Genomic DNA, 27,676 nt, shown 5'->3' with positions numbered 1-27,676 from the left:
CTGGGTCAGAAAAGTGAGCCAGATTCTTCCATGGTGTAGCTCAAATCATCTCTGCCCAGTTTACTCCAAAGACAGCTTTTGACTGCAATCTTTGGCTCAACTTCAGCCATGTGGGGCTTTCTTGCTGTTTCTGGCAAAGGAACCAAAACCTAGAGCAGGTGGGTGTGCTAATGGGTCCTGTCAGGCTGCTGCAACACAGTTTCTACTCTGCACAGCTCTAAAACAAAGCTGGGCAGGCGAAGTCACCAGTTATCAAACTAGACAGCCTGAAGGAGAGGAAGAGAGAAAACAGGGCTTTTATTTCAGAATACAGAGGCTGAAAGGCTTTCAGCTGCTGAACAATACTGACAACACAAAATTAAGGCTGCTGCAAGCAGTTCTTGAGCCCTGACTTGAAAATAACTAAATTTAGTAAATCTATGATCATTGAATGCATTTTCTTTTTTTGCAGCAGTCAGCCAGCCAGCCACTACAAACACACCTGCAATAGTATCTGAAAGGCAGCTACTTTTACAGGATTATTCATAAACCTTCAGACCTCTTAGCCAACTGAGAGCTTTTCCTCACAGATTTTCCTATAGATCAGAAAATGTGTTCTCAAGACTTTACTGTCATGGCTGGTAATGTCCTGGGTGTAAAATAAGGCAGGAGTGTTATTCCATTTGTTTCTTTAAAGAACAGGATACCATGGCTCAGGTCCATGCAAATGTGGCATAGAGGAAACCTTGGCTCCATCTGCTCACCTTATTCCATGCCAGACCTCTTACCAGTGAGCCAAGGCAGAAGGAAAAAAAGGGCAGAAGCCCTGTCCAAGGTTCCCAGTAGTTCCTGCCCAGCCTCTCCTCCCACAGCTGCTTCCTGGGAATTCAGAGGAGCCCTGGTAAAATGCTGTCTACTGAAACAAAACCCTTTGTCAGAATACTTGGAGGTGCAAAACTCAATTTGCCTCGACAATTCCATAATACTCTGGAATCAGAAAACGTAGTTTATGTAGTAAGTCCTCCTGCATCATCTAAGCTATTTATCGTGTGACTAGAGAAAGCCTTACAGTAAGGAGCTTTCTCTTCTTGGTCCTGGATATAGCACCGAGAGTTAACACAGAGGTAAAGTTGCTTCAGAGTGGTGCAGCACTTCTGTTGGAACACAGGAATAGGGCACTTATGAGTCTTCTTTTCCTCCCCCTGTCACATCTTGTTTCTTGAACAAGGTCTGCAAGCTCAAGCTTGCTGTAGCACAGAGGTACTGCTCAAAAATACGAATTGATCCTCTGTAGGCTCAGGTGACCCAGAGAAAAAGTAAATGTTGCCCACCGTCCTGAAACATGACCCTGTGTTCCTGAATTTATTTAGAACACATAAGTCATGAAATCACAGTTCTGCTTGATTCTTCTTCCAAAACACTCCCAAGTTGAACTTCCTAGACATGCTATGCTTGTCCTCAGAGGAGGCAGACCCTTTCCAGAATTTAGCTTTCTGAAACACGTACTTTACAGATACAGATGTGGAACAGTGTATCTTTTTGAGGGAATAAAGGGAAATAACTTTGCTACCTGCTTACAGTCATTAAAACAGCAATACCTATCTTTTTTCTTTTTAAAATGCTTATTCTCTCACCAAAAAAACTCCAAAATGTTTTATAACATTACAGAGCTCTGATCCTGTGGCACAAAGACCTGCTTCTGTGCACTGTTTTTAAACTTTCTGTTTTCATTGCAATGATGACTAAATGGGAAAGTTATGCAGACAACAATGCAGCAATAGAACTGCTGTAGGTTGTTCTATGAACTGTGAAAGCTATGACCAAAGATAAGGCAAACACAAGTGAACTAAAGGGGAATTTCTCTTCCTTCTCCTTTCTTCCACCTCTAAACCTGGGTGGGAAAAGACAGTATATTACAAGAGACAGCACCAAACACTATACCTAGCATACAAAACAGAATAAATGATTGGACAGATCACTGCAGAGGAATTTCTAAGCCAAATTTAAAAAAAATGCACAATCCCTTTAAAAACTAATCAGTATACAATCACGATGCAAAAGGAACATAACGGAGCTTTTCCTGAACTCCACATATTCTGGCCACCCTTCCCTTCCACTCCTCGTAAGTCCATTTTTGCAAGGTCAGGGAAGATCGGTTCTACATCCTCACAATGTAATTGAAAGGTGGGCTACTACTGTTAATTTATGAGATCCTGGAGCTCCTCATCAGTCAGTTCATTGACTTCCATGATCTTTTCCAAGTGCTCCATATACCGGGCATGGTCTTGCAAAAAGTGGGGCACCCTCATGTTCTCAATCACAGCTAATCCTTTCAGGCGATCCACATCCTCGTATGAGATCTGTAAGGAAGGACACGGGTTAGTTTAGTAGTATAGTCCTGTTACTTCTCTGCTGCTGCTCTAAATTCTCTCTTGTAAATGAGAAACTAATTCAGAGCAGGGGAGTTTAAAATCTTGAAGAAACCTTTGAAAACAGGACTAACTGTGTGTGCTTCAGTGGAAGATGCAAAAAAGTGTAATTTTAGCAAATGCCTGCATAGTTCCTGATTCTGTTTTTGATTCAATCAGTAAACAGACTCATAAGAACCTGAATGAGAATGATCTACAGCAGCTGCAGGAATAGAGAGGGAAAGGATGGAGCACGTGTGAGTCCTGGAGTCACTCCTCAAAGAAGTGGAAAAATTGACATGAGAATGGAAAAAACACTGTGCCAAAGACTAAGGAACCAGAAAGAAAGTGCAGGACAGGCATGGCACAAGAAGGAGGCTTTGGAAAAGGCATGGTGCCAGCTGACCTGAACTCTCATGTTTTCATTTTCACTACCAAATGTGCTTATGTAAAGTTAAATTAAAATGCACTTCTAGTAACTAACAAAAGCGTGAAGAACACTTAAACATCCAATTTTAGTTTTTTGTTTTCCCCATTCAATTGCAGGGTGGAGACTGAGTTTGCCTCTTGGCATCAGAGCTTACTGAGTGTAAGTGTCAAACTCTCAAACGTTTTCCGGCTACTACAGGGCCAAATACCCTTTTTTTGTAATGAAAACTGATATTTTTTTCTTCATAGTCTTATGATTCTACAAGATAGGATTAAAGTCGTGGTAGCTCAAGGTGCTGTGAACAGTGGTCCAGAACAGACAGATGCTTTGGCTCTCCACAAGCTGCCCTGCCAGCACAGAACAGGACTCCTTGGGCAGCTATCCAGTGTGATGAAATTTGTGTGGTTGCTGCTTTGTCTACAAGCTGTGTGTTCTGGGCATCCTAAGGACAGAAGCATATGTACTGGCAAAACCCACCAGCCTAGCTGTGCTTACTAACTGGCAAGTCCTATTTCATCATAGGAGGTTTGTGCCAGGTGGCTTAAGAGTGGAGCCTGCTCCTTCCAACCTTTTTACCCCACATTTCTAAGGAGCTGAGCACTGTGCCGTCTGGGTTCCCTGGAAACAGCCTGCCTTCTTAGCAGGTGATGGTTTCTATTCAGAAAAGATTAAAGGGAGCATGAAGGATTCACCAATGTGTAAGGGGCATGGAAGGGCTCTCTGGAAAGATAGGACATTAGAATCCAGATTGATAAACCTGATTAGTAGGGACAGGTGCATCTCACTGATGATAATGGGAACAAAGTCTGCAAAGAGAAGGAATTTGCATCTGAATACATGTGTGTGCTTTTCTGGTTGCAATGACAAGATGCATCCCAGTTGAAAAAACAAACATACACCCATGTCTTACCCAAGTCACTAAGATACTGCTGTTTGAAGATGGTGTGGCATTACACCTGACTAACCTGTTTAGAAGTGGATACAGAGAAGCTATACAAAATCATACCATCTCCTCTCAGTCTGGAGAACCGAGAAGAGTACCAAACGAGATTAAATTCTACCTCTTTTCCTCCTCATATTTATGTTCAGGGGTTTCTGTTACTGCTGCAAGGAAGAAACATGATCTGTGATCTGAGGTATAGTTTGGAGGGAATGTATTTCCCCAGTTCTTGAATTGCTAAAAAATGACAGAAGTTGACATCCTGAGAAGATCAAAAACATAATCTCATCCTATTGCAGAAACAAGCTGTCTTCCTCACCACATGTAATTAAACCCATTGTGCTAGATAAAAAAGACTGAGGATACAACCTATGCTTTTTGTAATGTGCTCATGTGTTTCTTGGGTAACACAATAGTAGGTGATATTTTGCTGCTTTTGCTTTTTAAAACTCTGGTAGTTATGTTATACTGAAGTGCACCCAAGATCTGCATTCTATTTCTCCTCAGTATTACTTGCACACGGTTGCCACATGAATGGTTTGCAGTGCTTCCCGTATTCGATTCTTTCCTGCAAAGTTTTAAAACAGCTCCTTTTAAAAAAAACATCTTTTCTCAGGCTTCAGGTTTTTCCCTTAGTCACCTCTAGGGATGTTGAACAGCTTGCATGTGTCCTGTTTCCACACATCACGTTCTTCTACACTGTAAGTAACGTCAGGAGCCTCAGGAAGGCACAGCTGCCTCCATCAGGCAGATCTCTATAGCACTTGGAGGAGAACAGAAGACACAGAAATTTGAGCGTGGCTCTGTCCTGAATACACTCACACTACCTACTAAAGCACAGAAGCAATTCACTGTCAGCAGTACAGTGGACTGCTTCCGTTTCCTATTACGTTCACACCTTTATTGAATTTGCAATGGAAATATGCCCAAGGTAGACACGCTGAGAAAGATGAGCTCACTTGTTACAATACAACACTGAGAAACTTGAAAAGGCAGTGAAAGTTTTCCCACTAAATGCTGGGCTTCCCTGTGTTTAAATCCTGTGCTTTTCATTCTAACCTGAAGATGTGCCAGCCAAGCTTAACACTCCTTTTGGAACAACCCAATCCTATTCCACCCTGAAAAAACAAATAAATCCCCTTCAAAGTTGTGATAAACTTGTAATAACCACAGGCTATATCTGAGTGCAAGTTTCATACTTCTCTATGCTCACAGAACTCGTCTTTTCTGAGAGTATATGGAGATATTGGAATGGGCCCAGTGAAGGGTCACTAAGATGATTAAGGCACTGGAGCATCTCTCCTATGAGGAAAGGCTGAGAGAGCTAGAACTGTTCAGCCTGGAGAAAAGAAAGCTCAGGAGCATCTTTGCGTGTATAAACACCTGACAACATGGGAATTGGGCTACCTGCTGGCAGGGCAAGAGGCAATGGGCACAAAATGCACAAAATTCCATTGGAACACAAAACACTTTTGTATGGTGAGGGTGGTAAAACACTGGCACAGGCCACTCAGAGGGGTTGTGGAGTCACCATCGGTAGAGATATTCAAGGCCCAACTGGACATGGTCCAGGGCAAACTGCTCTAGCTGACCCTGCTTAAGCATGGGAGTTGGACTAGATGATATTGAGAGGTCTCTGCAGACCTTTACTGATCTGTGATCCTGAGAGTAGGCACTGCTCTTATACACAGCTTTCCAGTTTGACTGCAGAAGATGCCTGCTGCAAAAACATTCAGAATAGACTTTATGATCCCTTGATTTTAGAAGTTGTAAAGTCAAGCACTTATAAGTTATCATACTGCTAGAATTAAATTGCTTGTAGACCCTTAATGTGGATGCCATGCAATGTGGATCATAGTGGAATCTGTAATTATATAAGGAATGACTTATTACGTTTTTAGAGTGGCCTAACAATCCTCCAGACTCCCTGAAGAGAGACAGGGAGCAGCATGAAGCATGAAGGCATGAAGCAGCACAGGAACAGTGTGTGTTCAGTAGAGTTGCAGGCAGAAGCTGTGTCGAGTTAAGCAGGCTTAAAGTAAAAGGAAATTTCAGAGAATAAAGACTTATCTGACAGTGCAATTTTATTTTCAGAGCTTTCTAACTTGGCTCAGTTACCTAAATAGCTCTTGCTTATCAATATGGATGTTTCTGACAGTAAAGGCAAAACTTAAATGTGGACCAAAATCCTCTATCTACCCTTCCCTTTACCACCCATTTATTGCCAAGTAGGCAGAAATGTTGGTATACCAGCTCTAAATGCAAGCTTAATGTCCATTTGACTCCCAGTTTATGTGAGTATGAACCCTGCTTTATGAACTGTGGAAACTTAGCACCCAAGGATTTGGTTCAAGAAGTGTGACAAAGTTTCTGCACTTCTTAGTATGATTTTCAGAACAAACAAGCTGTGACAGTTAGAATGGACATAAAATATGTTCTGTGAATGTAGAAATACCATGCATTCTGGGGAAAAAATCCACACACTGATTTTTGAAAAACAGGTGCCACTAGTGAGAGAAATCTGAGATGAAAAATTCTTTGTGGTAGAAGGGGATGTGCTAAAATCAAATGGTTAATTTTGTTTCCTGCTAGGGCTACCACCTTATCTAGTACCTGTCCTGCTTGGCCAAGCCAGTCTGTTGTGCTACAAGTCAGGTAGTACTCCATAAAGGGAGGAAAGTCTGAGAAATATAACCATAAAATCTTAATAGAGAAGATAAAACCATAAGCAAGGAATGAGGAGAATCTGGTAGAAGTTTCTAGGACCTCAAAATACCTGCAACTTGCACAGCATAATTCAAAGTGCTGTACAGAACTGAGATTTCCAGATCAAAGTAAAAGAGAGCAGGATGACTCAGAGCTCATTGCAGGCAGGCTTGCTGAAATGGTAAAACTGTAGCCTTTGGGCATAATCAGTCTGCTCACCTTTCCAAGGGCTGTCAGAAGATAGAAATCAATGGACTCCCTGTATCTCAGGATTCGGAGGATGCCATCCAAGTACACCTGATCCTTATTAAAACAGCCTGAAAGGAATGGAGATACATTGCACTCTATCAAGGTTTGGCCAAGGCATGTTCTCAGAAGCCATTATGAGCAGAGCAATTTTATTTTTAAAAACTAGACATTTATGCCCCTGATTTGAAAAACCTTTCCAAAAACTAACTAGAAGGTAAAACCCACTAGCCAGAGAAAGAAATCAAACACAGATGATAGTGTCTGTGAATAACCACTGCAACATTGGATCTCTTGTAATAAATATGAAAGGGCAAGTCAAGATGTGAGTATGGACTTTTTCACAGTTTTGTATTTACATTCCACTTCCAACAAAAAAAACCCCTTTACTGATTCAGCTTGAAAGTCTCACACATGCGTTTTCAGCCTTGTTTTCCATAGTGAAATTCCTGACACCTCAGAAAGTGTGGAGTCCCATTTCTCCGTTTTGCAAAAGTTTTACTGTGTGACATGATGAAGGAGCCCTGTGCATGTCCTGAAAACCTCCATGAAGTACAAAAAAAGAGAAGACAAATAGGCAACCCACCTGGTTGTGATGTGTCAGTCCACCCTCTCTTGGCTCGTACGCAGTAATCCCATCTAGTACTGGGGTCTTTGACAAATTTTCCCACGTCCTGGAAAAGCCGACTGAAGGACATTTGGCTAGCTTGATACACTGTGTAGTAGAGCAGGGCAGCTCTCCAAAGAAAAGGGTCTTTGCGGAACAGTACACTGTGAATGCTCGCCAGCCCCTCTTCTGTAGGGTTGATTGGTTTTAACCCATGTTTTCTACGTCCATTCCGGTTGCACCAAGGCTGGCTGTTGTTGTTAAACCCACGGAAATAATGAGTTCCTGAAAAGAAGAAGGATTATGGCACTTAGAATGGTAGCATCGAATGATTAACAAAAAATTATAAGTTATATAAGGAGACGCCCATTTCAGAACTCTGAGCAGATAGGACTGGGAACTGGGGAAAGTGACACCTTTAGCCTTGTCTGCAACAGAGGATTTTGTCAGAGATACATACACGATGCAAATATTCACCTGCTGACTGCAAGTGAGACTTCTGAAAATGCCTAAGGAATGCAACTATCAGGAAGACTTGACTTTCCAAATCTGTGGAAAGGAATTTTCAAAAGTGTCTTACATGCTGAATATCTCTGGCATAGGCTAGGCATTGTAATGACAAGAAGGAAGGAAAATCAAAGTAAGGGGGCAGAAATGCTGCCTCCTGAAGGTGATTAAACAGCCCTATGGCAGCCTTGGAAGATGCTGTGTCCCCTTACAATGTGAGTAACTGTGGTTCAAGGCAATTGCAAGGCTTATTCTTCAGCTGATATTTAGGCACTAGCTAAGTTAATGCATTTTAGATGTCCTTAATTAAAACAGATGCACTGAAAATTTTGCAGGAATTTTCCACAGGGCTGGGCCCACCTTGTGTAATGCAAAACCAAGGCAATCTTACAGCAGTTTAGGGGTCGCTGGGTAAATTCTTTCTGCCTAAAGCATTGCCTACATTTGCAAGCAATGCAGCGTAACAAACACAGATTTTTAAAGTGAAATGGCTGGAGCTGAGGTTGAAAGGTCAAACTATTTTCATTTCCCTTTTTTTCTTAACTCCAAAGTATCTCTAAATTGCTCTCATGAGTAAAATGTCCCTGAGCAGTGACAGCAAACAAGGTATGCCCTGGAGCATAGCCTCTGGACTAGCATTATCTGAAAGGATTACACTTTGCCTGCTCCAAGATTCCTTTGGCACGTGAACCTCAGTGCAGTAAGTGGGACTAGCTGGTAGACTTCCTTCAAGAGCTTACTCTGGATCTGACCTAAAATGCTAACGTACATAAACCCTAGGTATTCTTTTACTGCATGCTGCATCGATAAAAAGGTTTCTCCTTCCCTTTAGCACACCTAAAGCAAAGGTTCTTTATATATAGTGCCTGGCCCACCATTGTGAAATAATTAAGAGTGCATGCAAGTACTCCCCTTTGCCTGAAGAACTGACGTCACAATCATACCAATTTCGTGTCTCAGCATCCCTTCCAGCCAGTGCTCTCGTGCAGTGGAGATATTGATAGTGAGAGTGGGGCGGCCATTCACCACTGTCATTGAGGCTCGGGATAGCAGGTCCTCCGTGAGATGGACCACAATCTGAAGAGGAGAGAGTTCAGGTAGCAAAGAGCTCTCTTCTCACTCTTGTTCTTGCTTTTTCCTTTGGTCCTTCCATTATTTCATTTCTCTTTGGTCCCTTGCCCTTCACAACTCTTCCTTGCTGCCAGCAATCACCTGTGAGAGACCCTTCTGACTCCACTGAGTTTATCCTACTCACCTGTGCTGCTGACAAAACCTCAGGCTTCAGTGGGATTCAGCAAGAGGGTTAAGATAGACAGACAGGAGACTGCAAAATTTAATATAGTAACAGTGACTAGATTCAAGGGTCAGGGAGCAACTAAATGCAGAGTAAATTAGACAAAATTCCATTTTTTGAACCGTGTCTAATTATCTTAGAATTACTGAGAACTGAAAAATACTAGGTAAATACACATAAATTGTTTTGGTATCTGTATATCTAAGTGTATGAAACCTTTTCAGTTGTAGTTCTAAAACCATATGAATGGGAGGAGGAAGCACTGTGTACTTTGTTTCCTGTTACATGATGAGGACTTGAAATATTATGAAAATGCTGGTATTGTTTCATTTTGGTTTATACAGGAATATAGTTCTTGCTTTCCTGTTTTCTCTTGGAAAACTGGTCATCAAGACAAAAACTGCCAGAGAAGGAAATTAATGCATATTTATATATTTTGTTATTTGACTTCAAAAAGCCTTTTTAAACAAGTGACTGAGAGGGAGAAGGGAAACTCTCTTTGTTGAAGACTAAGCACCTTTCCCTCTTCATGTAAAGTCTAAAGAAACAGTACTGCTCATAAGAGTACAAGGGAGAGTACTTAAAAGAAAGATGACTTTTTTAGTATCAAAAAAAAAGGACCCAGGGATCAAAGGCATTAACATGACACTTCCCTGTATTCAAAACTCATCATTCAGCTTCAAGTTCAACAGCAAACAGTCAGTGGTATAAAACTTATATTTAAACGGTAGGAAAAATAGGTAAATCCCAAAGTATTTAGATTTAAAGCACAGGTACCGCTTAGCTTTATTAACATCTCTTCAGCTGGCAAGAGTATTTTCATAATATTTTAGACCATACTAAACATGCTGTATTAACTTTATTTTTGCACAAAAAGGAAAGCATTTCATTAAGAAGGACATGGGTTGCTGGATGAGCATGCAGGATCCTGCTTCCATGAAGTCAAACCAAGCAAAAACTGAATGCAAAGGGAGATAAAAGCATAGCAAAGACCAAACATATAATTTTTTTTATGCTTGGTCTAAACTGTCATTTATTAACTCTTAGAAACACAGGTAAGGTCTGGTTATGAGTGTCAGATCACAGTCTCACAAAACTGTGTGATGAGTTTAACAGTTTCTCCTAATAATATTATATTTACCAATTAAACCTAGTTTCTGGGAAACTAATTTTTGTCTCTTGATCTCCCATTCCAGACTCCTCTTGCTCATTGCCAGTGACCTCACCCAAGTCTTGGACTGTGTCAGCTGGTGATTTCATTTGGAATAGTTCTCTTTTTAAACATTCAATTTCATTTGACTTTTCCAAGCAATTCAATGTAACTCCATCAAACCAGTCTTTTTAAATCCTGAACATGGGAAATAGGTTTTTTGCAAAGGGCTCTAAAAATTAGATGTTTAAATCCAGGAAAAAACAGCACTCAAACCAACTCAACAAGCCAACCTCTTTCAGACATTTTTATTCACTTATGTCACTTTCATTTGTGTTACTTCTTATAAATCAGTCTCTTGGGCTGGTGCTTATTTTTCTTGGCCTTTTCTTAACTCTTTCCTTTGGTGTAAATAATTTGATACAAGAGAACGGATGGCAGAACTGATGAATAAATGGAAATGTGCTAGTCTCCAAGTAGCTGAAAAAAGGAGGGAAGGAAGGGTGTCGTTCTTGGGTACTCCCAAAAGAGGTGAATTTAAGAACAAGCATATATGAATCAGGAAACAGGCCCAGAGAGATGGCTGAAGCATTCACAAGGAATTTGCATCGTTTCAATTGTTCAAACGTTAGAGTGGGTATAGCCATGAGAAAAATATGATGTAAGGAATATTCTTGTAATTATGGAGGAAAGGCCTCCCAGATGGTCTCTGGGGTCTATCCATGTGTAACGTCTAAGGTCTACATGTTTCTTTCCTGATCCAGTGTATGACTCACCTCACCAAGACAGCCTTCTTTCACCATGTATTTCCTGACACGATTCCAGATGCGACTTTTGGTCAGCAAGCTGCCTCCAGTGGCCTGTTCAAATTTTTCATAGCTTCCATATTTCTGCAATGTTCGCTCCATAATGTTGATGGACTATAAAATACAAAAGCATAGCAAATATCAGTGCAGTAAGATCCCCATGTCAGATTGGCATCCGTATTCTTTCTCTCCCTCTCAGTCTCTCTTTTTTTTTTAATTTTAAAATCTTTCTTCTTTTCTTAACTCGTTGACAGTCACTATCAAGCTGTACTCATTTAATACAGGCTGACACACTCTGCAATGAAGTTATACCAGCTTCAGATGTACATCAATGCCAAAATACTAACAAAAGATTCTGATCAAATCATCTTAGACCCACACACATCATGATTATCAGTCTAGTGAAATAATACCCATTTTCTCTTTAATTTTGGGAATGTTGTACAACTGCCTTGTAAAACAGGATATAACAGGATATTTGCAGTTTGTCAGCATGTTTCTTTTTATGGTTTTACAAAGAATTTTACAAAGATCAACTATTACTGTCGTCTTGCTTCATTTCTTGGTATTTTCTAATTTAGAAACACTGATCCATGATTAAGCAGATGTTTAACTATAATTTTAACGATAATATTTCAACCAAAAATGTCTCTTTACAAAGAAATCCTCTGTACCATAGGTGTCTGTTTCAGAAAGGAGGAGAGAGAGGAATTTTATTTAGGAATTTTATTTACAGAACTTTCATTTAAAATTTTCATTTAAACCATGATACATCTTTATTGCCCCCCAAAATGAAGGAGGTATGTTTCACTAGACAAACAGAGTGGTATCAACAATTCTCTTACGTATTGCTGGTAGAAGCAGACCCTTGTAGGTGAAAAGCTCAGCATGATGCCCATAACACTATTTGAACTCTGCATGTTGAAGATGTTACTGGTGGGGTGTGAAACGCTCATCCCCAGTAATCTGCTTTCCAGTAAGTCATTTCACACCCTTAAAGGAAAATGTGGCTTGGAATAACCTCTTTCCCAGCAACAGTCCAGCTACAGAGAATAGCATTTTTTCATAGATTTGATAACAGAAGCTCCTGATATTACCTTAAAAAACTAACACTCTTTCTAAGAAAATACCACTAGCAATGAAGGTGGAAATCTTTCAGACTGAATCTGTTTTTACATTATACACTTATATCTATGCATGAAGCTGGTAAAATGCTTGTTTCCAGCTGTGTAATTCTGACATTGTCAGACTGACAATTGTCCACAAAAATTGGATTAATCTTTTATCTCTCACAGCTACTAACAATCCTACTCTAGTTTTTTTCAAGTTGAAACTAAGCAACCCTGAGTAATTGCTGTTGAAACCCATAAATGACAGCTCGACACACTCTTAAAGCCCAGTAGCTCTTTGATAAGAGAAATATCACTTACCTGAATGCCAAAGAAATACTGCACCTAATATTCAGTATTTCTTTGTCTGCCACTTATACATGCTATTAAATTTGAAGGACCATCTGGTCAGATCTGAGGTTTTTTTTCAAGAATGAAGAAAGGGCATAATTTGCTACCTTAGCACAGATTAAGCTAACTCTTTCTGGTTTTTTAAAGAAGGCTTTATTTTTGGAGGGTTAAGCAATATGGAAGCAAAGAATCTACCTACTGTGTCTCAATGCTGCGATCTCTGTCCCCACTGCACCTGAGCCTCCACAATAAGGCTTTATTTATATGGGAGCAGAGGGCATATGCTGGAGAGCGCTAATAGCAAAAAGGAAAGTGAAGGATAAACAGAAACCTGCTACTGGTTATTTAAAATCTATACACCAGTTCTTCAGGGACAGCCCAGCAGCACCGCAATAAGTTACTCACAGAACTTGGCCAAAAAGTCAGCGTGCGTGGCCTTATGAGAATGACTGTGGTAGAAACAGGCTCACCATAAAGCCACCCATGAAACATGAACCATGTTTCCTTTCACTGCCTCCTGCGCGGCCAAAACTCCCTCGCCACCATGCTAACTCCAGCTGTAGGTCAAGCTTGACAGAGACTTGCACTGGACCCACTGGGGCCCTGGTGACACTTGACTGGTTCCCAGGATCGGGCCCATCTGGGCAGCTGTGCCCCTGCACCTGATGCAGGAGTAAAAAATTTGTGGTGAATAAAGACATCGACAAAGAACACATTATCTTCTTTTCCCAGTTTTCATTATACGATCAGGCATCAGGATAACTGAAGAGAGATAGTGTAAAAATAGGAATGCCATGCCACCACCTGAGCCAGTGCAAATGGTTTGGCTTTGCCTCTCCCCGTTACAATACCACAATGAGCACGCACAGTAGCTGTGCGGCGTGGTGTCCCCTGAACCCTCACTTTCTGAGATAGGTCTTTCTATCTTCAAATGTATGGTTGTACAGAACAGCAATTCCTCTCAAAAGTTTTAAATAATGTGACTTAAAACACAGTAGATCTTGCAGGTGGAAAGGTTTGGCTTTCAATTCTCTGAAAGTTATTTACTGCAGGAACTGAGGGATGGGTGTTATTTTCAAAAGCCATCAGGATTTGTTCCTTTCCTTTTTTAAGACTCTTTAAGGCATCTTTCAGAAAGTACCTAGCACTCTGGCTACACTTCTCTACCAGCAAATCAAACAAGACCAGGATATTGGCTCGAGTCCATCCATGAGCTGAATTGTTGGTAGGTCCCAAGGAACAGTGCTATCTTAGGTGAACCAGCATTCCTCTCTCAGGCAACACTTGGCCATATCCAAAGGATCATGTGGTTGTTGGGTTCTCCAAAATAAGTGGCAACAAGGCCACTACATTTTTATGCCTATTGTGCCTCTCAGCAAACCAAACATCACATCCAGCTCAGTTTCATATCAAACAATGATAAAAAGTTTTTCTGACATTGTGATAGCAAAGCCTTTGGATGGAGAAGAACAGGCAAGTGAGATTCATAGGCTGAAGAAAGCCAATAAAGGTAGCAAAAGATAAAAAGTAAGATCAAAGAATTGCAAAGAAACTTTACAGAATTTTGGAAAAAAGTAGGACAAATCTAGAGTACTGATCACAGTTGAGCAGGGGTGGATGAGAACAGGTCTGATGAAGCAGAGGAGTGCCAAAACCATTTGAGAGCAAGGGGGCAGTTTCTTCTCAATGTGAAAGTTCATAACAAGAGGGGTGTTTGAGAAGGGCTTGTAAACTTTATTAGCAATCCCGTTCTGATGCTTTGATTTATAAATACATTAATACTATGAGATGCAGTATTATATAGGTGGTGTTATCCCAGAGGACTCTCCTACATTTCTCAGAGTGCAGGTATTTTCTAAAACCACCTCACCATAACAAACAGTGAGAAAATAAGCATCAAACACCAAACACACATTAAACTTTCTGCTTGGCTGTCTGTAAAAGCAAACTCCCTGGAGCTGAGATATCCATGCTAAGGCAAGTAGCACAAGTTTGGGAGCCAGGAGGTCCAAGTTGTAGATAAATCCTACTGAAGAAGCACAGAGACTCTCTGGCCTCTTCTTCCTCAACTTGATGCAGTTTGCAGCTCCAAGGGGAAGGGTGGGATACTGAAGGGTGCTTCCTCTACCTTATGTGCCATGCTGAGTAACCCATATCCTGGCATTCCAGCCATGTCCAAAGAGATGTTACAAGTTTGAACTCATGCATGCTGAGAAAGTCATTAAGCTTAAGCCTCCTTATTGCTGGACACATAACAAAAAATTACTAAGAAGGATGCTCACCCCTAATACCTTCTCTCTTGACTCTGTTTCAAGTGAAACAGAAGTAGTCTCGATAATTCTTTCCAAGTGGGCAGGTGTGGCTCTGGAAGCACTGAAACAACCGGGAGAGCCACCACAAACACACACTGCCATCAGCACATAAATCTCTGGAGAGTGGCAGATCGCCCCAGCACTGAGATAGTCCCCATTCCCACTGCTGTTGCTGGTTTTGACACTTCTTGCCACAACCATCTTAGCTGGGGATGGTTCCTCAGGGAAAAGTTTTGGGAAATTTTTGTTTTCCAGGCACTGACTACAACACCAATCCCTTCATTTGGCGTTCTGCACCTGTCTCCAAGGTGAGATGACTCAGTCAGGCATTGCAAGAACTTGCTGGGAAAGGGGAAAATCCAGACCAGCATGCCAGGTCCTGTCTATTCCAGCATCCAACTGTGAGCTTATTTTCCAGCCTTTGGGCCAGCAGAATACTGGTATTGCCATAGTTCATAAGGCAAAATTGTAAGCTCCTCATAAACAGGTAAAAAATGGAAGAAAGGAAGAACTATGTGGCTGTACCACATTACTGGTTAGGAACAATAATTCCTATTCTTTTTTTCTTAGTTAGCTAAAGGTCTGCTTCAACCTCCCTTATCACTACCAAAGAGTACCAAAAGAAGCAGCAGTCTCAGGGCAAGCCCCCTTGCACAGCAAACTCTACTGATGCTCAAGAAAGCAATGACACAGAAGCACTAAGAAAAGCGAGACAAGGCTGTTTAACTGCCCGGTTTAGGTTATGGTGATGTTGGCTTTTTAAAACAAATTATTTACAGCCAAGTAGGTCTCTGAATCCTAAGTCAGCCATGCACAGAATGCAGCTTAGTTACTTGAGAGGTACTGTAGAAGGATGCACTGATAAGACATGCTCATGAGGCATTTGAGGGGACCAAGTCAGAAAAGGGGCTCAGTCCCCTACATTCAAATCAGCTCATCCTACATTCAGAAGCAGCTCTGCTACAAAAGGGTCACAGTCTCTGCTGAGATCTACAAGACAGACAAGGCTTGCAGACATCATTGCTTTCCTCCCTGAATTGCTTATTTGCTGGGGAAAAAAGCTTCCCAGGTGCATGATTGTGTAATACTAAGAGGTACCAAATTGAACTTGTTAGTTTTAATCAACAGCCATGAAATGGTGGCTGTTTGGGTCAAGAGAAAGGTAGGGAGGGAGGTAAGTGCAGGTTTTTGATGCTAGTCCACCCAGGCTGTAGTATTTTGAGTTTTATTCAGTGTTTACAGTGCCTTTTCTTTTGCATGCTTGTTCTTAGTGGGATAAAGAGCATGTTTAAGTAATTTAGAGCTGTTAGAAATGTTTTTAATGGAAGACTTTTTAAATACTTTGTAAGAAATTAAAAATTAATATTTGTTTGGTTTTTGTATGAGACTGTGTTCTGCAATAAACCTATGCTCCTTTTGTAGTATCATCAGAAGTGATCTATGGTCTTTTCCAGAGGAAGCGAGATGTTTGTCTTGAACCCTGGGAACTTATGCTACTTGGATGGCCTGATATAATTTGTGTTACATATTAGCACGCCTTATCTATAAATCTTAGTTAAGGAGGGAATTTGTTACTACTAAAGAATGAAGTATTTCACAATTAAGTGCTCTTTACAGACAGTGTCATGTTTTTTAATCTTCAACATGCCTAAGCTGTGACATCACTTGGACATAGCAAAGGATTACTCAGTGTTGAATGTCATGTTGTTCAGCCTTCCAGCTCCACCTAACCTTATTTTTCAACTTCTGATAAATTTGCTAATTGTAGGCTACTTGTATTATTGCCTTAAAAGGTGTGTCATACAAACACTTGCAATGTGGCATAACTGGTTTATTTATTAAGTCAAAACTGCTATATTTTTATGAGTACAAGGGAAGAGGATGTACATCTCATTCATGGGAGATTGCTCATTCAACAAAATAGTGGGGGTTTTTTTGTTTGTTTGTATTTCTTAAAAATTATGTATATAAAAGTAGATTTCTCGCCTCCTTGTAAATTCAAAGAAACAGGTTACTTAAAGTTGCAACTTGCTGATTTTGTTTCAGCAAAGTTAAGTCATCTGCTCTGCAACACTGGGAACAATTACTTCTAAGTAAGTATTGCCACCTCTAGCATCTGAGCAAAAATAACAAACACTTAAAGTGTTAAGAAACTTAAGAAGAACAAGTACTTTGAGCGAGAAACTTTTATAGCCCTTCAAGCACGCAGTTGCTGCAGTGACCTTGAAGCACAGCAATAAGAGAATTAATTTCTGTAATATCAGCTATGTCAATCAATGTGAAAAGCTGCAAATCTGCAGGCTATTTTTTTATTCTCAAGTTTGCTTCCCTAAAAGCACATATTGTGTGACTCATGAAGAACCTTATTATGAAGAAAACAACATAAAGTAGAAAGAGAGAAATAAAGAAACAAAACAAAATATGAGAAGAAAGACATTAAAATTAGTATTTTTAAAATGTATTAATAACTCAAAAATGTTTTCTCTGTGCCTGTGAGAAGTCAATCGATAAAACTGTTGGGCTGTGCTCGAGGTTAAAATCTTTAAGTAGAGGCACAGGAACAAAGTAAGTGCTGATAAGCCTCTGTGTTCCTCATTCCAGCATTGCTGTGTTAATGGTTTGCAAAACCACAGTGTTCTTTGCCTTTAAAAAACCCAAACAAATGGGGCAGAGAGTGATTTGTCTTCCAGACATATTGCAGTAATGCTATATTAACCAATTTCATAGATATGCACAAAAGCAGAAAGGGCAATAAGAAAACACAATCTGTTTTAGTGTCCTGGCAGGATATGCACAGCTGGGGGTAAAAATATTTTTGAAATTATTAAAAATCCTCTAAAATTCCGAAATGTCAGGTTTTGAGCTCGTTTCACTGAAATATCCTAAAAGGCCCCAATAAAAATGGTGAGTTCTCTCAGTAAAAACCTGGTTTTACAGCCTTTTATTCATAAAAGAGCAAGCATGTGTAAGTTGCAGTGAGTACCTTTTGTAAAATAAAATGGGAATAATTCTGTTCGCAGATAGCAAAGCTTTCTAAAATAAGTACAACAATAAATAAAAGCCAAAACTGTTAAAAAAACCCCAAACACCAAAAATAAAAAACTGAATTTATCCTCATTGCAGCAAACAGGATGACTATGCACAGTTTTGTTTTTAATTCAGATCCAATTCTTTATACTGTGAGTACTTTTTCACAACTGAAGTCATCTTTCCTAAACTGAACTTCCTCTAAGATACCTACGTTTTTCTTCTGACAAGTAAAATCTGCGTGGAAAAAAAATAGCAATGAGGAAAAGCAAGTGCTCCTACAATACTTGCTGATTAAAATTTTGATTAATGCTGCTTTTTCTGGATAGTGAATTTGCATGAAATTAAATTTAAATTTGCGTGGAGATGAAAATTTCTAAAGTTAATTGTAGATAAAAAAGAGAGAGTGACACCTGCTGGGCTTGGAGCTGTGTTAAAGCTGCTGGTTTAGTAATTTTTAAGGGCAAGATATTTTTGTTCAGTATTTCTAGGAGCTGAACTTTGAATAAATGCTTTTCTAGTGACTTAAACTAAATCTTGTGAAGTATCATACTTCATTGAATATTAAATCCTTCACTGCTTTTTATAAAGTTGTTACAAAGACTTTATTTTCCCAGGCTTTTTATGGACAGAGAAAAAGGCAGAGTTAGAAATCAGAATAATATTGAGGAATTATTCATTATTAAAATATTCATTATTTAGGTGTAGGGGTTTTTTATTAAAAGAAGGCTAAACAAATGACAAGCTTGATCTAGAAAATGAACATTCTTAAAATAACTTCTAAGGCTCTGCTAGACCATACCGAAAGGGATAATTTGTATTAAATTCAGTTTGGCAAATTAGTTATTGTTGATTTGTTGTAATCTGTGATTAGTGTTCCTAATATTGCTATAAAAATCAATGGAAAACTTGTTAAAAAGCTCTAGTCAAGGAGCAGTTTTATTTGGTGTCAGTATGATTTAGTTGGTTGTTTAGAAGTGTGGAAGATGGATTGAACAGAACAGCTGTTCTCAGAAAGAAAATAAATTTTTAATGAAACCCAAGAAACTGAGTTTTTAAAATATACAGATATTCTCAATGTGGAAAAGCAGACGAAGACCATCAATACAAAGATTTAATGGGTATAGAACACTTTTGTGCATTCTTGGATTCAGAAAAAACAAAGTCACTCTGTTCACAAGTCAAGTATCAGTTCTTAGATTCTATGGTACTTTAATTCATGTATCCTTTTCACCAGGAATTTTAGGAGTTTTTAAGTGAAATATTCATATCACAAAGAAGTGAAGCTCATGGAATGGCAGGATGTCTTCCCAAGTTAAGTATCACTTGAAACATAAGATTCTCTATTTAGAAAAGCTTGTCAGACTTAAATAAGATCCTTCTAAACCATTTAAAAATAGCAAAAGTGGTAAGAGTACAGCTTCTGCTATTTTATAGATAAGCACCAGTTTTTGTCATTTAGGTCAAAGTTGAAAGCAAGGCTTTTGTTGTTGTTTGGGACTTTTTGTGACTCAGGTAGGAAGTCACTTCAGGTAGGAAGGCAGTTGGGAATGTCTGTGGCTATCTTACCAGTGTGGCTGCATATTATGGAGAGAAAAAAAAAAAAAGGAGGGGTTTGTCTTTTTAAATTTTACCTCTCTCTGGAATGGAATCTGCTGCTTGACTGAGTCTAATGTATATCCATATTCTTTCAAAGTTGATTAAAGCAAGGAACATCAACATATGCTTATCTAATAATGATGACCTCAAATAATTCCTATCCCCTCCCAATCCCTGTGTCACCAAGAGGATTGGCAGGGTTTCCATGCTGCTTTATTCCTCTGCCTATTCAGGCACCGTATTTTTCCTGTACTAGACTCTGCTTCATTGCCTATAAAACAGTCTCACTTTAAAGTCTGTTTCATGTAAACCCAATTATAAGGAACTGTGTCTTTATCCTATAAAATCCTGTAACTTCTAGGAAGGCTTTAATTTTTTAATAAAAAATATTTTATTTCAGTTTTACTATTGCATTCTCATCTTTGATGCATTTTTCAAACAGCAGGGGAGGATGATAAGGAGAAATGACATCCTACAAATAAAGCCAAGTACCATCTAGGTGTAGGAAGAAATAATCAGTGGAACAGGAGGGAAAAAAAGGAACTATACCTGCTTAAGAAATCTGTCAGATGCATGGCTGTGCTTAGCTAACACATTTGGCAGAGCAGGGTTTTCATATTCAAATTGAGGATTGTATGTGAAATCTGAGTTGAAGAATTTAATCTTCTCTTTCTCCACATTGGAGGGCTTGATTGCAGTTAGTAAACAGAGTTTTTGGCCAGACACATCGCCTTCTTTTCCCTTGCTTTTTGAGGACTGGGATTGCTTTGGCTTTGTCAGATTAAAATGCCTCTTAGTTCTACTTCTGGGTCGAGGTGGCAGTCCCGTGCTGCTCCCTGCAACTGAAATACTGTTTGTAAACTTCACACTGGTAGCCACTGGGCTAGTGACGATGATGGAGGGCTGCCTGTTTGTGCAGTACCACCCACTGCTGAGCAAGGGTAGCGGGGCTTTGACTTTGCGGTGCTCGTTGCTTCGCAAGGTGGTAGAACACTTGGAGGTTTTCCTGTGTTTCTTGTGGTGAGAAGATGACTGCTTTTGAGCGTGGTGTTTTTTCTCCTCCTTGCTCTGCAGAAGGACATTGTAGCTACTGGTTCCCGTCGTGAAAATGTCCTTAAGGATCCCAGAAGGTGGATGCTGGAGGCTGTTTTCATTATTAATGTTCAGCTTATCTACTTCCAGACTCAGGATTGATTTCCTAGAAAGCTCTGTCTTAGGCCAGTGAAGTTTTTCTGCATTTGGGAGGAGGGGGAGGAGGGGAAGAAAAAAAAAGAAAAAGATGAGGACAAATTTGATTTTTCGCACAGCAGTACAAAGCTTAAGGACTCAAAACTGCAACATAAATGAAACACAGTCTTGACTTCCAGACACAGGGGAGAATTGAGTGTGCATATCACTTTTGAACAATTAGACTGGGACTTGAAAGCATGAGATACTTGTTTAGCTGGATCTTACATCTCCATGCACAACTACACTATAGCTTAGAACTAAGTTGTTTAACACAAGACTCTGTGGGATTTCATGAATGTTTACTATTACATTAACAAATGTTTAGTTTTGAGAAAAATCCGATTGGTCTTTATCGTGCAAGGAAGCCTTTCTGTATAGATAAAGAAAAAAAATAAGAAACTGTATAGGAGTATGTGAGCAGTATTTACGGTGAAGTCCCACAGGGATCTGTGCTGTCATACAAGCAATCTGGTGTGATCTCATCTGCGAACTGTGATTCACAGAATTTACTCTCAGCAAAGGATGAGAACTTCGGAATGGGCCAGCCACTGTGAACAATTTACATCACCATCCGAACAGTAATATAAGCTTAAAAGATGTCACTTTCACGTGTTCAGTCTTAACACAGACAGTAAACTGTATTTACAGAGGAGAGAGAAGAGAGATCAGCTAGTTATGCTCCTCAAAAGCCTTAAGACAACACTGGTAATTTCATCTATTCAAAGCTGTTGTACAATAACAGCTGGCTTTACAGTGTTTCTTCTCAAGTGTTTTCTTAAACTAACTAAATGCAAGAAGCAAATGAGGTTCTTTTAATGAATGAACCCTCCTTTCTTGCTCTGACCCCTGGCACAGCCTTCAGGGGGAGACAGGTCCCTGGTGCAGAGCAGCTGCATGGAAGAATCAGCGAGGATTAAAACTGCATTTAACATTTGTGCAGGCTTGTTAGAGAGAAGTGACAGTGCTTCGCTGGTTCCAATCGTTCCCTTCTCTTGACAACCAGTTCATCCTAGAACATCAGGTGAGGCAAAAGTAAGGGTACAAATAAACAGTGCCACAGATAAATGCTTCCTGCTTCTGCACATAAAATGAGAGGATTCACAGAAGAGGAGATGTGGCTGGAGCTTGATTAAAGCCCGCAAAAGGGATTTGAGCTTCATCCGACAGTTATACATAGCTGAGCCGTAATTACTTTACATACAGTAATTATACTCTGAATGGAACATTAGCAAGAAATCATTAAATGCCTCCAAGGGGAAAAAACTGATGGTAGTTTAATTTCAGCTTTATTTTCACAGTAAAATGAGGTTTTGCTCCCAACATAAACACCATGACAACGTATTTCATGCTGCTGGACCTCTGTCAGTTCCATGTCAGCCTGTGTTCCTCAGTTCTCCTGAAGATGCTGTCTGAAAAAGCAAGAAGACAGAGGTCCTATTCACATGAATGTACAATTGGCAATCTGTGGCCTGGGTATTTCCTCCACTGGAAAGATAGAGGTAGAGGCATTAGGTTATTCTCTTTCACAGAAGCATGTGCATCTTATGTAAACTCAGTTTTGTTTTGTGGTAAGTTTGAGAATTCCCTTTCTATGCTTGGCACAGGAATGTGCTCCTTGGCATTCCTGTTCAGATTCTGTCAGATCGTTCTCATCACATATGTGACAACCTGCCTACATGGTTTATCTTGCTTTACCATGAGCTGTCATGGTGAGAAACCACAGTTCCCTATCACAAGGAAAACAACATCAAGCTAACTACATAAAATAAGATGCATTTTTTGGACAACAGAATGGGATGACCGCTCTCATACTTCTTGGCAAGTATTTGAGATTAACTTCAGACCGTAACAACTATTACAGTATGAGAATCCTTATTTTTAAGAAGGGTAAATGAAAACCAAGGTTTCCAGAATGTCTGAATCCATATTAAACTTCTGAGCATGTGACTTTCCTTGCACAGACAAAATTGAAGTTGGAAATTACACAGCTACTTCTTAAAATACAGACAAGGGAATAATGTAACACTAATGGCATTAACACCACCTTCTCTACTAACCAATTCATAAAAGCCACAAGGAGCACAAAATACTTAAATTGCTCCTACATAGGGAATAATTTTAACTAATAACACACATGTAGATAAGAAGTGATAAATAGAAAAGAAAAAAACAGAAACTGAATTCAAAGAAACAACTCAAAATGACCTTAAATCATATCACCCTCCCTCCTCTCCCTCAAGCTCTTGTGTCAATCTAATATCAAAAACTCATGACAGCAAGCTTTCAGAGCTAAGTAGTACACTTGGCCAGTAATAAATGCATTTATATGTAGACAATGGCTCAACATCATAAGCCAGAATTCTCCTGAAAGTGTCACAAATGGTGATTGAGTGCTGAACACGCACTGGCAGTTTTCACATGCACATGGCTGATATCAAAAATAGTCGTCCCCAATTCTGTAGTTACTTTATATGCACAATCTCGTAGCAAAGTGATTTTTCAGCTGCCAAACTAAGTGTGGCTGTCCTTAATTTCTCTCCAACTAAAGAAGGATAATGTTCATGCCTATTTGTTCTGGAAACCTAGAATCAACAGGTAATCCAGCAGATTTGAAATATTGTAATAGATAACACAGCAGTTTTCACAGAAGCCATTTAACTTCTTTTCTAAATTTCTGCATAGGTCCTCTGAACATCATTATTTTACCAAATAACATAGAAAATAATACTTGAGAGTATGTCAACATCATGTCTCAAAGCACCAAACTTTCTTCAGTATGTTTGTTTAAACAGATGTTTTAAACTCGCTTACATCTGCAGATCAGACAGCATCAACCAAACTAAGAATACACTGTCTTCTAGGAAGCTTGACTTACAAAGCTATATCCAAGAGTTTCCAAGGATTAGCAATGCCTGATGATTGAAATGGAGGTCTAACATTCTGAATATAAAACCAAGTAATTGCACAGCCTGCCTTCTGAAAACGTGTTTCAGTGTTCCAAAAATTACTGAGATAACCACACTATTATAAAATAGCCAGTCAGAGAATGGATTATCAACCCGGATTAATTGCATAGACTGCTTAGCAGTGATTTCCAGCTTTTAAATTCTGGATACCAAAGGACAGATGTCTACAGATTACTTCTAAAAGGCAAATTGAAAATTACCATACTATGGCATAACTCTATCCTGCATATCATGCTACAGATCATATAGGTTCTTTTGTATCTCTTACTTGTGTTCTGAAAACACGAATCTGAATTTCCTGACTTTACATATTTGAGTTTTTGCAGTAGAAGACTGTCAAAAGAACATAAGCCCAGGCCTCCAGTTACTTTTGAGAACCTCTATAAAAACATGACATTTACGTACAAAGATTTTCTTCATTGTTCTTGCTTCCAAACACTCAAAAGTGACAAAGCCCCAAGTCCTTCAACAAATAAAAAAAACCTAATGACAAAACTAACATAGCCTCTTCCCAAAATATTTTCCATATGTTTACTTCCATTTATTTATATTTTGTTCCTCTTTGCAACGAAACAGGAATAAAAACATAGGTCCTAGAGACATGGGTGAAATAATATGTGAAACAATCTGCCCGATTTAGAGTGCAAGGTGATGTACACATAAGCAAGGAGGGGGAAGAAGAGCTGCCTGTCCCCATTTTGGCATAATCAGGGTACCAAAGGACAGAAACCCCTTCTGTTAATGGGGTTTCTTCTTCGTCCATTTTGGGCCAGAGTAGAGCTCTACCCCTCTTTAGAGTCACAGTGTTTGGCTTCTGCTACCCCATATGGTGGGCTAACAGGGCAGCCAGCCACCCAATGGCAACTCCTCTTGTGTTTCTAAAGAATGTCACAAGAGAGCAGGTTGTGCCCTAGCCACAAGCCCATCATTGTCAAGGTATCTGTTGGAATTGCCATTACAGGACTTATTCCACCCTGCAGACAAATGTATCATGTGTCACAGAACAATTCAAAATATCACAGAATTGACTTTGCAAAAGATGCCCCTGCCTGTGTAACTTCCATTCATATACATGTAGCTATTCCAGTGTCACAGCAGTACTGGAAAGGGGATGGAGTCCAAGGCTGCTAACAGAGGGTATGTGGGAACCACAAATCTCATTATAATTCTGCACTAATGAAACACTTTCCATGTGGAAGTTGCATCCCAGTCACTAGCCTTAAACCTTGCATCATTGCAAACACTGTCTAATCCTGTCAGCGGTTATTTGTTAGGAAAAATATGTTTGATTTTACATTATATTCAGGAGCTAGATTATATTATTGGTCTCCATCCTTTAGAAATTGATAAATTTAGCTAATCTTGTATTAAGTTAATAATATGTGTGATAAAATCCCACTAGATTTTAGATTTAGAAATTTCTAGACTTTGGACAGTGTTGTATAAATATCTTCCTCTAGGCTACAGGGCAGCTACTATCTAAGCAGCTTCTTAAATATCTGTTCCATAGGTGGAATGAGGTTAATGACAAGTATTTGTGGGCACAGATCTCTCTCTGTCCAGCTGGCCTTGCTCTAAAATAATAGACAGCTCCTGCAGTTTTCAAGCAGCTGTCACTCAGGTTATAAATGTACAAAGGACAAATCCTTTCCAAAGTGCAAGTATGATTCTTAAGGTGCTTAGCAAAGATGTTCATGGAGCAGTTCCTCTTGTCCTAGGAAGGTAATGGTCTGAGCCACTACTTTAGGTTTTCAGTTCACCATTACCACGCTAGAATATGGTTGAATTTCTTTTTGCTCAGAATCAGAAATAATTTCCAAGAGCTTGACTTGAATTTTAAAATTTATAGAAATGCAAACAATCTATGTGATTTGTCTACAAGCAGTAAATACTTAAGTTTGAAACAGAGATCAGAAGAAAATACACAGATGTGACAAGATTCCTTCTTTGACGCACCATGTAAAGGTACAATTACATTAGAAAGAAATATTTGTCTTCAATATTCAGACAATTTGAATAGATTAACAACTCCCTGTAGTTTATGAACTCTATAGTTTATGAACTCTAGACTGTATGGTTGTAGTGCAGAGGGCTGTAGAAAAAATATTCTGCAAAAACAGGAAACGTAAAATGTTGTATGTGAATCTGTAATGTTCCACTACCTCTCGATGCCACAGGCTTGTTTGTGGCATAAAAGAACCTGACCAGAATTCTATATTCTATTTCCTCACCACTATAAACACCTTTAAGGTTTACAAACACTCCAGTTTTGAGCAGAAGCTGTCAGGCAACTTGAACTAGACAGACTATAATATAATTCTGTCTATAATGAAAATGGTTTAACGGTAGAACTAGGCAATAAGTGCCTGTAAAAAGACTGGCACTGAGTTATCTTCTATTTTCACAAGCATCTTAGTTGTTAACTAGAGCCTGTATGATGTTGGGAACTTTGACATTTAACCTAAGACTTTTTTCCCCCCCAAAAAATATCTACCTATTTACTTTACTTCTGTAAATGTGTTATCTGTCATTCAACTTTTAATTCTGAGAGCCAAAACCAAGGGCAAGTTTCAGCCATCATACAACCTGTATGTCTGATTCATTAACCGCCACATTTACAGGACTGATTGGCATGATTTTGAACTCTGCAATTTGGATTTTCTTCTTCGAAATTACGATGATATATAAGATGTACCCTTTCAACCCTAAAAAAAAAGTATGAACTGACTTACCAGCAGTTTCTTGCATGCACATTTCTACACTGAAATACGGCATTATGTAACTGACTCCAAATTTGTGTTCTTCAAATTAAATTACATGAGCACAGTAATAATAAGTAAAAGTGAAGACTTGGCCCTGATGAAATCAAGTAACAAACTCCCATTGATTTAATAGACTCAGGATATAATCACAAACCACTGATTTAAACGCAGACTTGCACAGAATGAAGCTCTCATCCGAGCAGATCTCTGATTTGTTCTACTGCAGCACAGGTGTGGTCAGGAATATTTGATGGAGGGATATGGACCCAAAATAACTATCTTGCAAGAAATCTCTTCCTTTAAGATTGCAGCTGCTGTTGCGCATCTCTAGAGCTGCTCTGATCTATCCCATGAACTTTATTTCTATTCCCAGTACCAGAAGCAAGACACGAGTCATATCCATGCACAGATGGAACAGCAGATAAATTATGCAGAGCAAGAGTAGCTGTAAGAGATCTTAATTACGATTGTAACAGTACTGAATGAGGGGACACTAAGACACTTCCACCTCTTCTAGATAGATTTCTCCACGACAAAGAAACACCAGCTCGAGCAGCTGAAGTAATGACACATGAAATTACATCAAATTCAAGCAAGGAAAACATCCAAGTGAAAAATTTGTTTTGCGGCAGCAACTGTACTGTAGGTTTTCCTGCATTCCACATGTACGCAGCATGGAACATAACAGTTTTGTGTAGCATCAAATACTTTTCCATATTATCGTTATATAGTCATAATACAGGTTTTTATACACACGTACCATAGGGATTTGTTAACTTCCCTGAAAACATAGCACAGAGCAGAGCCAAAGAGTGAAAGACACTGGCTATCATTAGTAATAGTTTTATTGGCATTCTTCCTTGCATCTTCTGTCCCTCGCTCCAGCGAGGGACATCCACACTCCCCGGCGTCCCGGGGAAGGGTCAGGGCCCGCAGGACTCGCTCGTACTCACAGAGGGGGCTTCTGCAGCGCCGTCTCTCCTGGAGACAGGCAGGTGTGGAGCTCCTTCCCCAGGGACCAGGGCACGCACGGAGACCCCGCGGTGGCCGGCCGGGTGATGCTTTCCCGGGAGGGATGGAGGGAGGGCTGGCAGCCCGCCGGCTGCCCTCGGGCGCTGTTTGGAACGAGACCCCTCTCACCCGCTCCCGGGCGCGGCCAGGGCGGTACTCACCGGTGACACAGATGGACTCCAGCATGATGCTCCGCCGGGCAGTGCCGCCGCTCTGCCCTGCCGGCTTTCCCCCGC

The 27,676-nt window shown here is 39.8% G+C and overlaps 1 protein-coding gene across 2 annotated transcripts; it reads right to left on the bottom strand.

The window, feature by feature from the left end:
* Positions 1-6: 6 nt before the first annotated feature.
* On the bottom strand, positions 7-27,676 carry KIAA0895 (KIAA0895 ortholog). 2 transcript variants are annotated; one of them, XM_017823698.1, is made up of 8 exons: positions 27,602-27,676; positions 20,021-20,703; positions 11,044-11,187; positions 8,768-8,900; positions 7,296-7,601; positions 6,683-6,780; positions 2,142-2,339; positions 7-266 (listed from the first exon to the last, which is right to left on the bottom strand). In XM_017823698.1, exons 1-7 carry the CDS (start codon positions 27,624-27,626, stop codon positions 2,178-2,180), a joined length of 1,551 nt encoding a protein of 516 aa, XP_017679187.1. In that variant the 5' UTR covers positions 27,627-27,676; the 3' UTR covers positions 7-266; positions 2,142-2,177. The 2 variants fall into 2 exon arrangements, with proteins under 2 accessions (XP_017679187.1, XP_017679177.1); XM_017823688.1 differs by having other exon boundaries at positions 7-2,339.

Source organism: Lepidothrix coronata, unplaced genomic scaffold (genome assembly GCF_001604755.1).
Source record: "Lepidothrix coronata isolate B3197 unplaced genomic scaffold, Lepidothrix_coronata-1.0 Scaffold3, whole genome shotgun sequence".
Lineage (NCBI taxonomy): Eukaryota > Metazoa > Chordata > Aves > Passeriformes > Pipridae > Lepidothrix > Lepidothrix coronata.
The sequence above is the reverse complement of the archived record's forward strand: the minus strand, read 5'-3'. Positions and strand labels throughout refer to the sequence as shown.

Bases quoted from the DNA above. Each gene is read 5' to 3' on its own strand.
- KIAA0895 (XM_017823688.1), bottom strand. From the start codon at position 27,626: ATGCTGGAGTCCATCTGTGTCACCG. The intron at 8,901-11,043 runs GTGAGTCATACA...TCTCCTCTTCAG, and splicing joins AAGAAGGCTGTCTTGGTGAG to ATTGTGGTCCATCTCACGGA. The intron at 6,781-7,295 runs GTGGGTTGCCTA...CATTCCTTTCAG, and splicing joins GACTGACACATCACAACCAG to GCTGTTTTAATAAGGATCAG.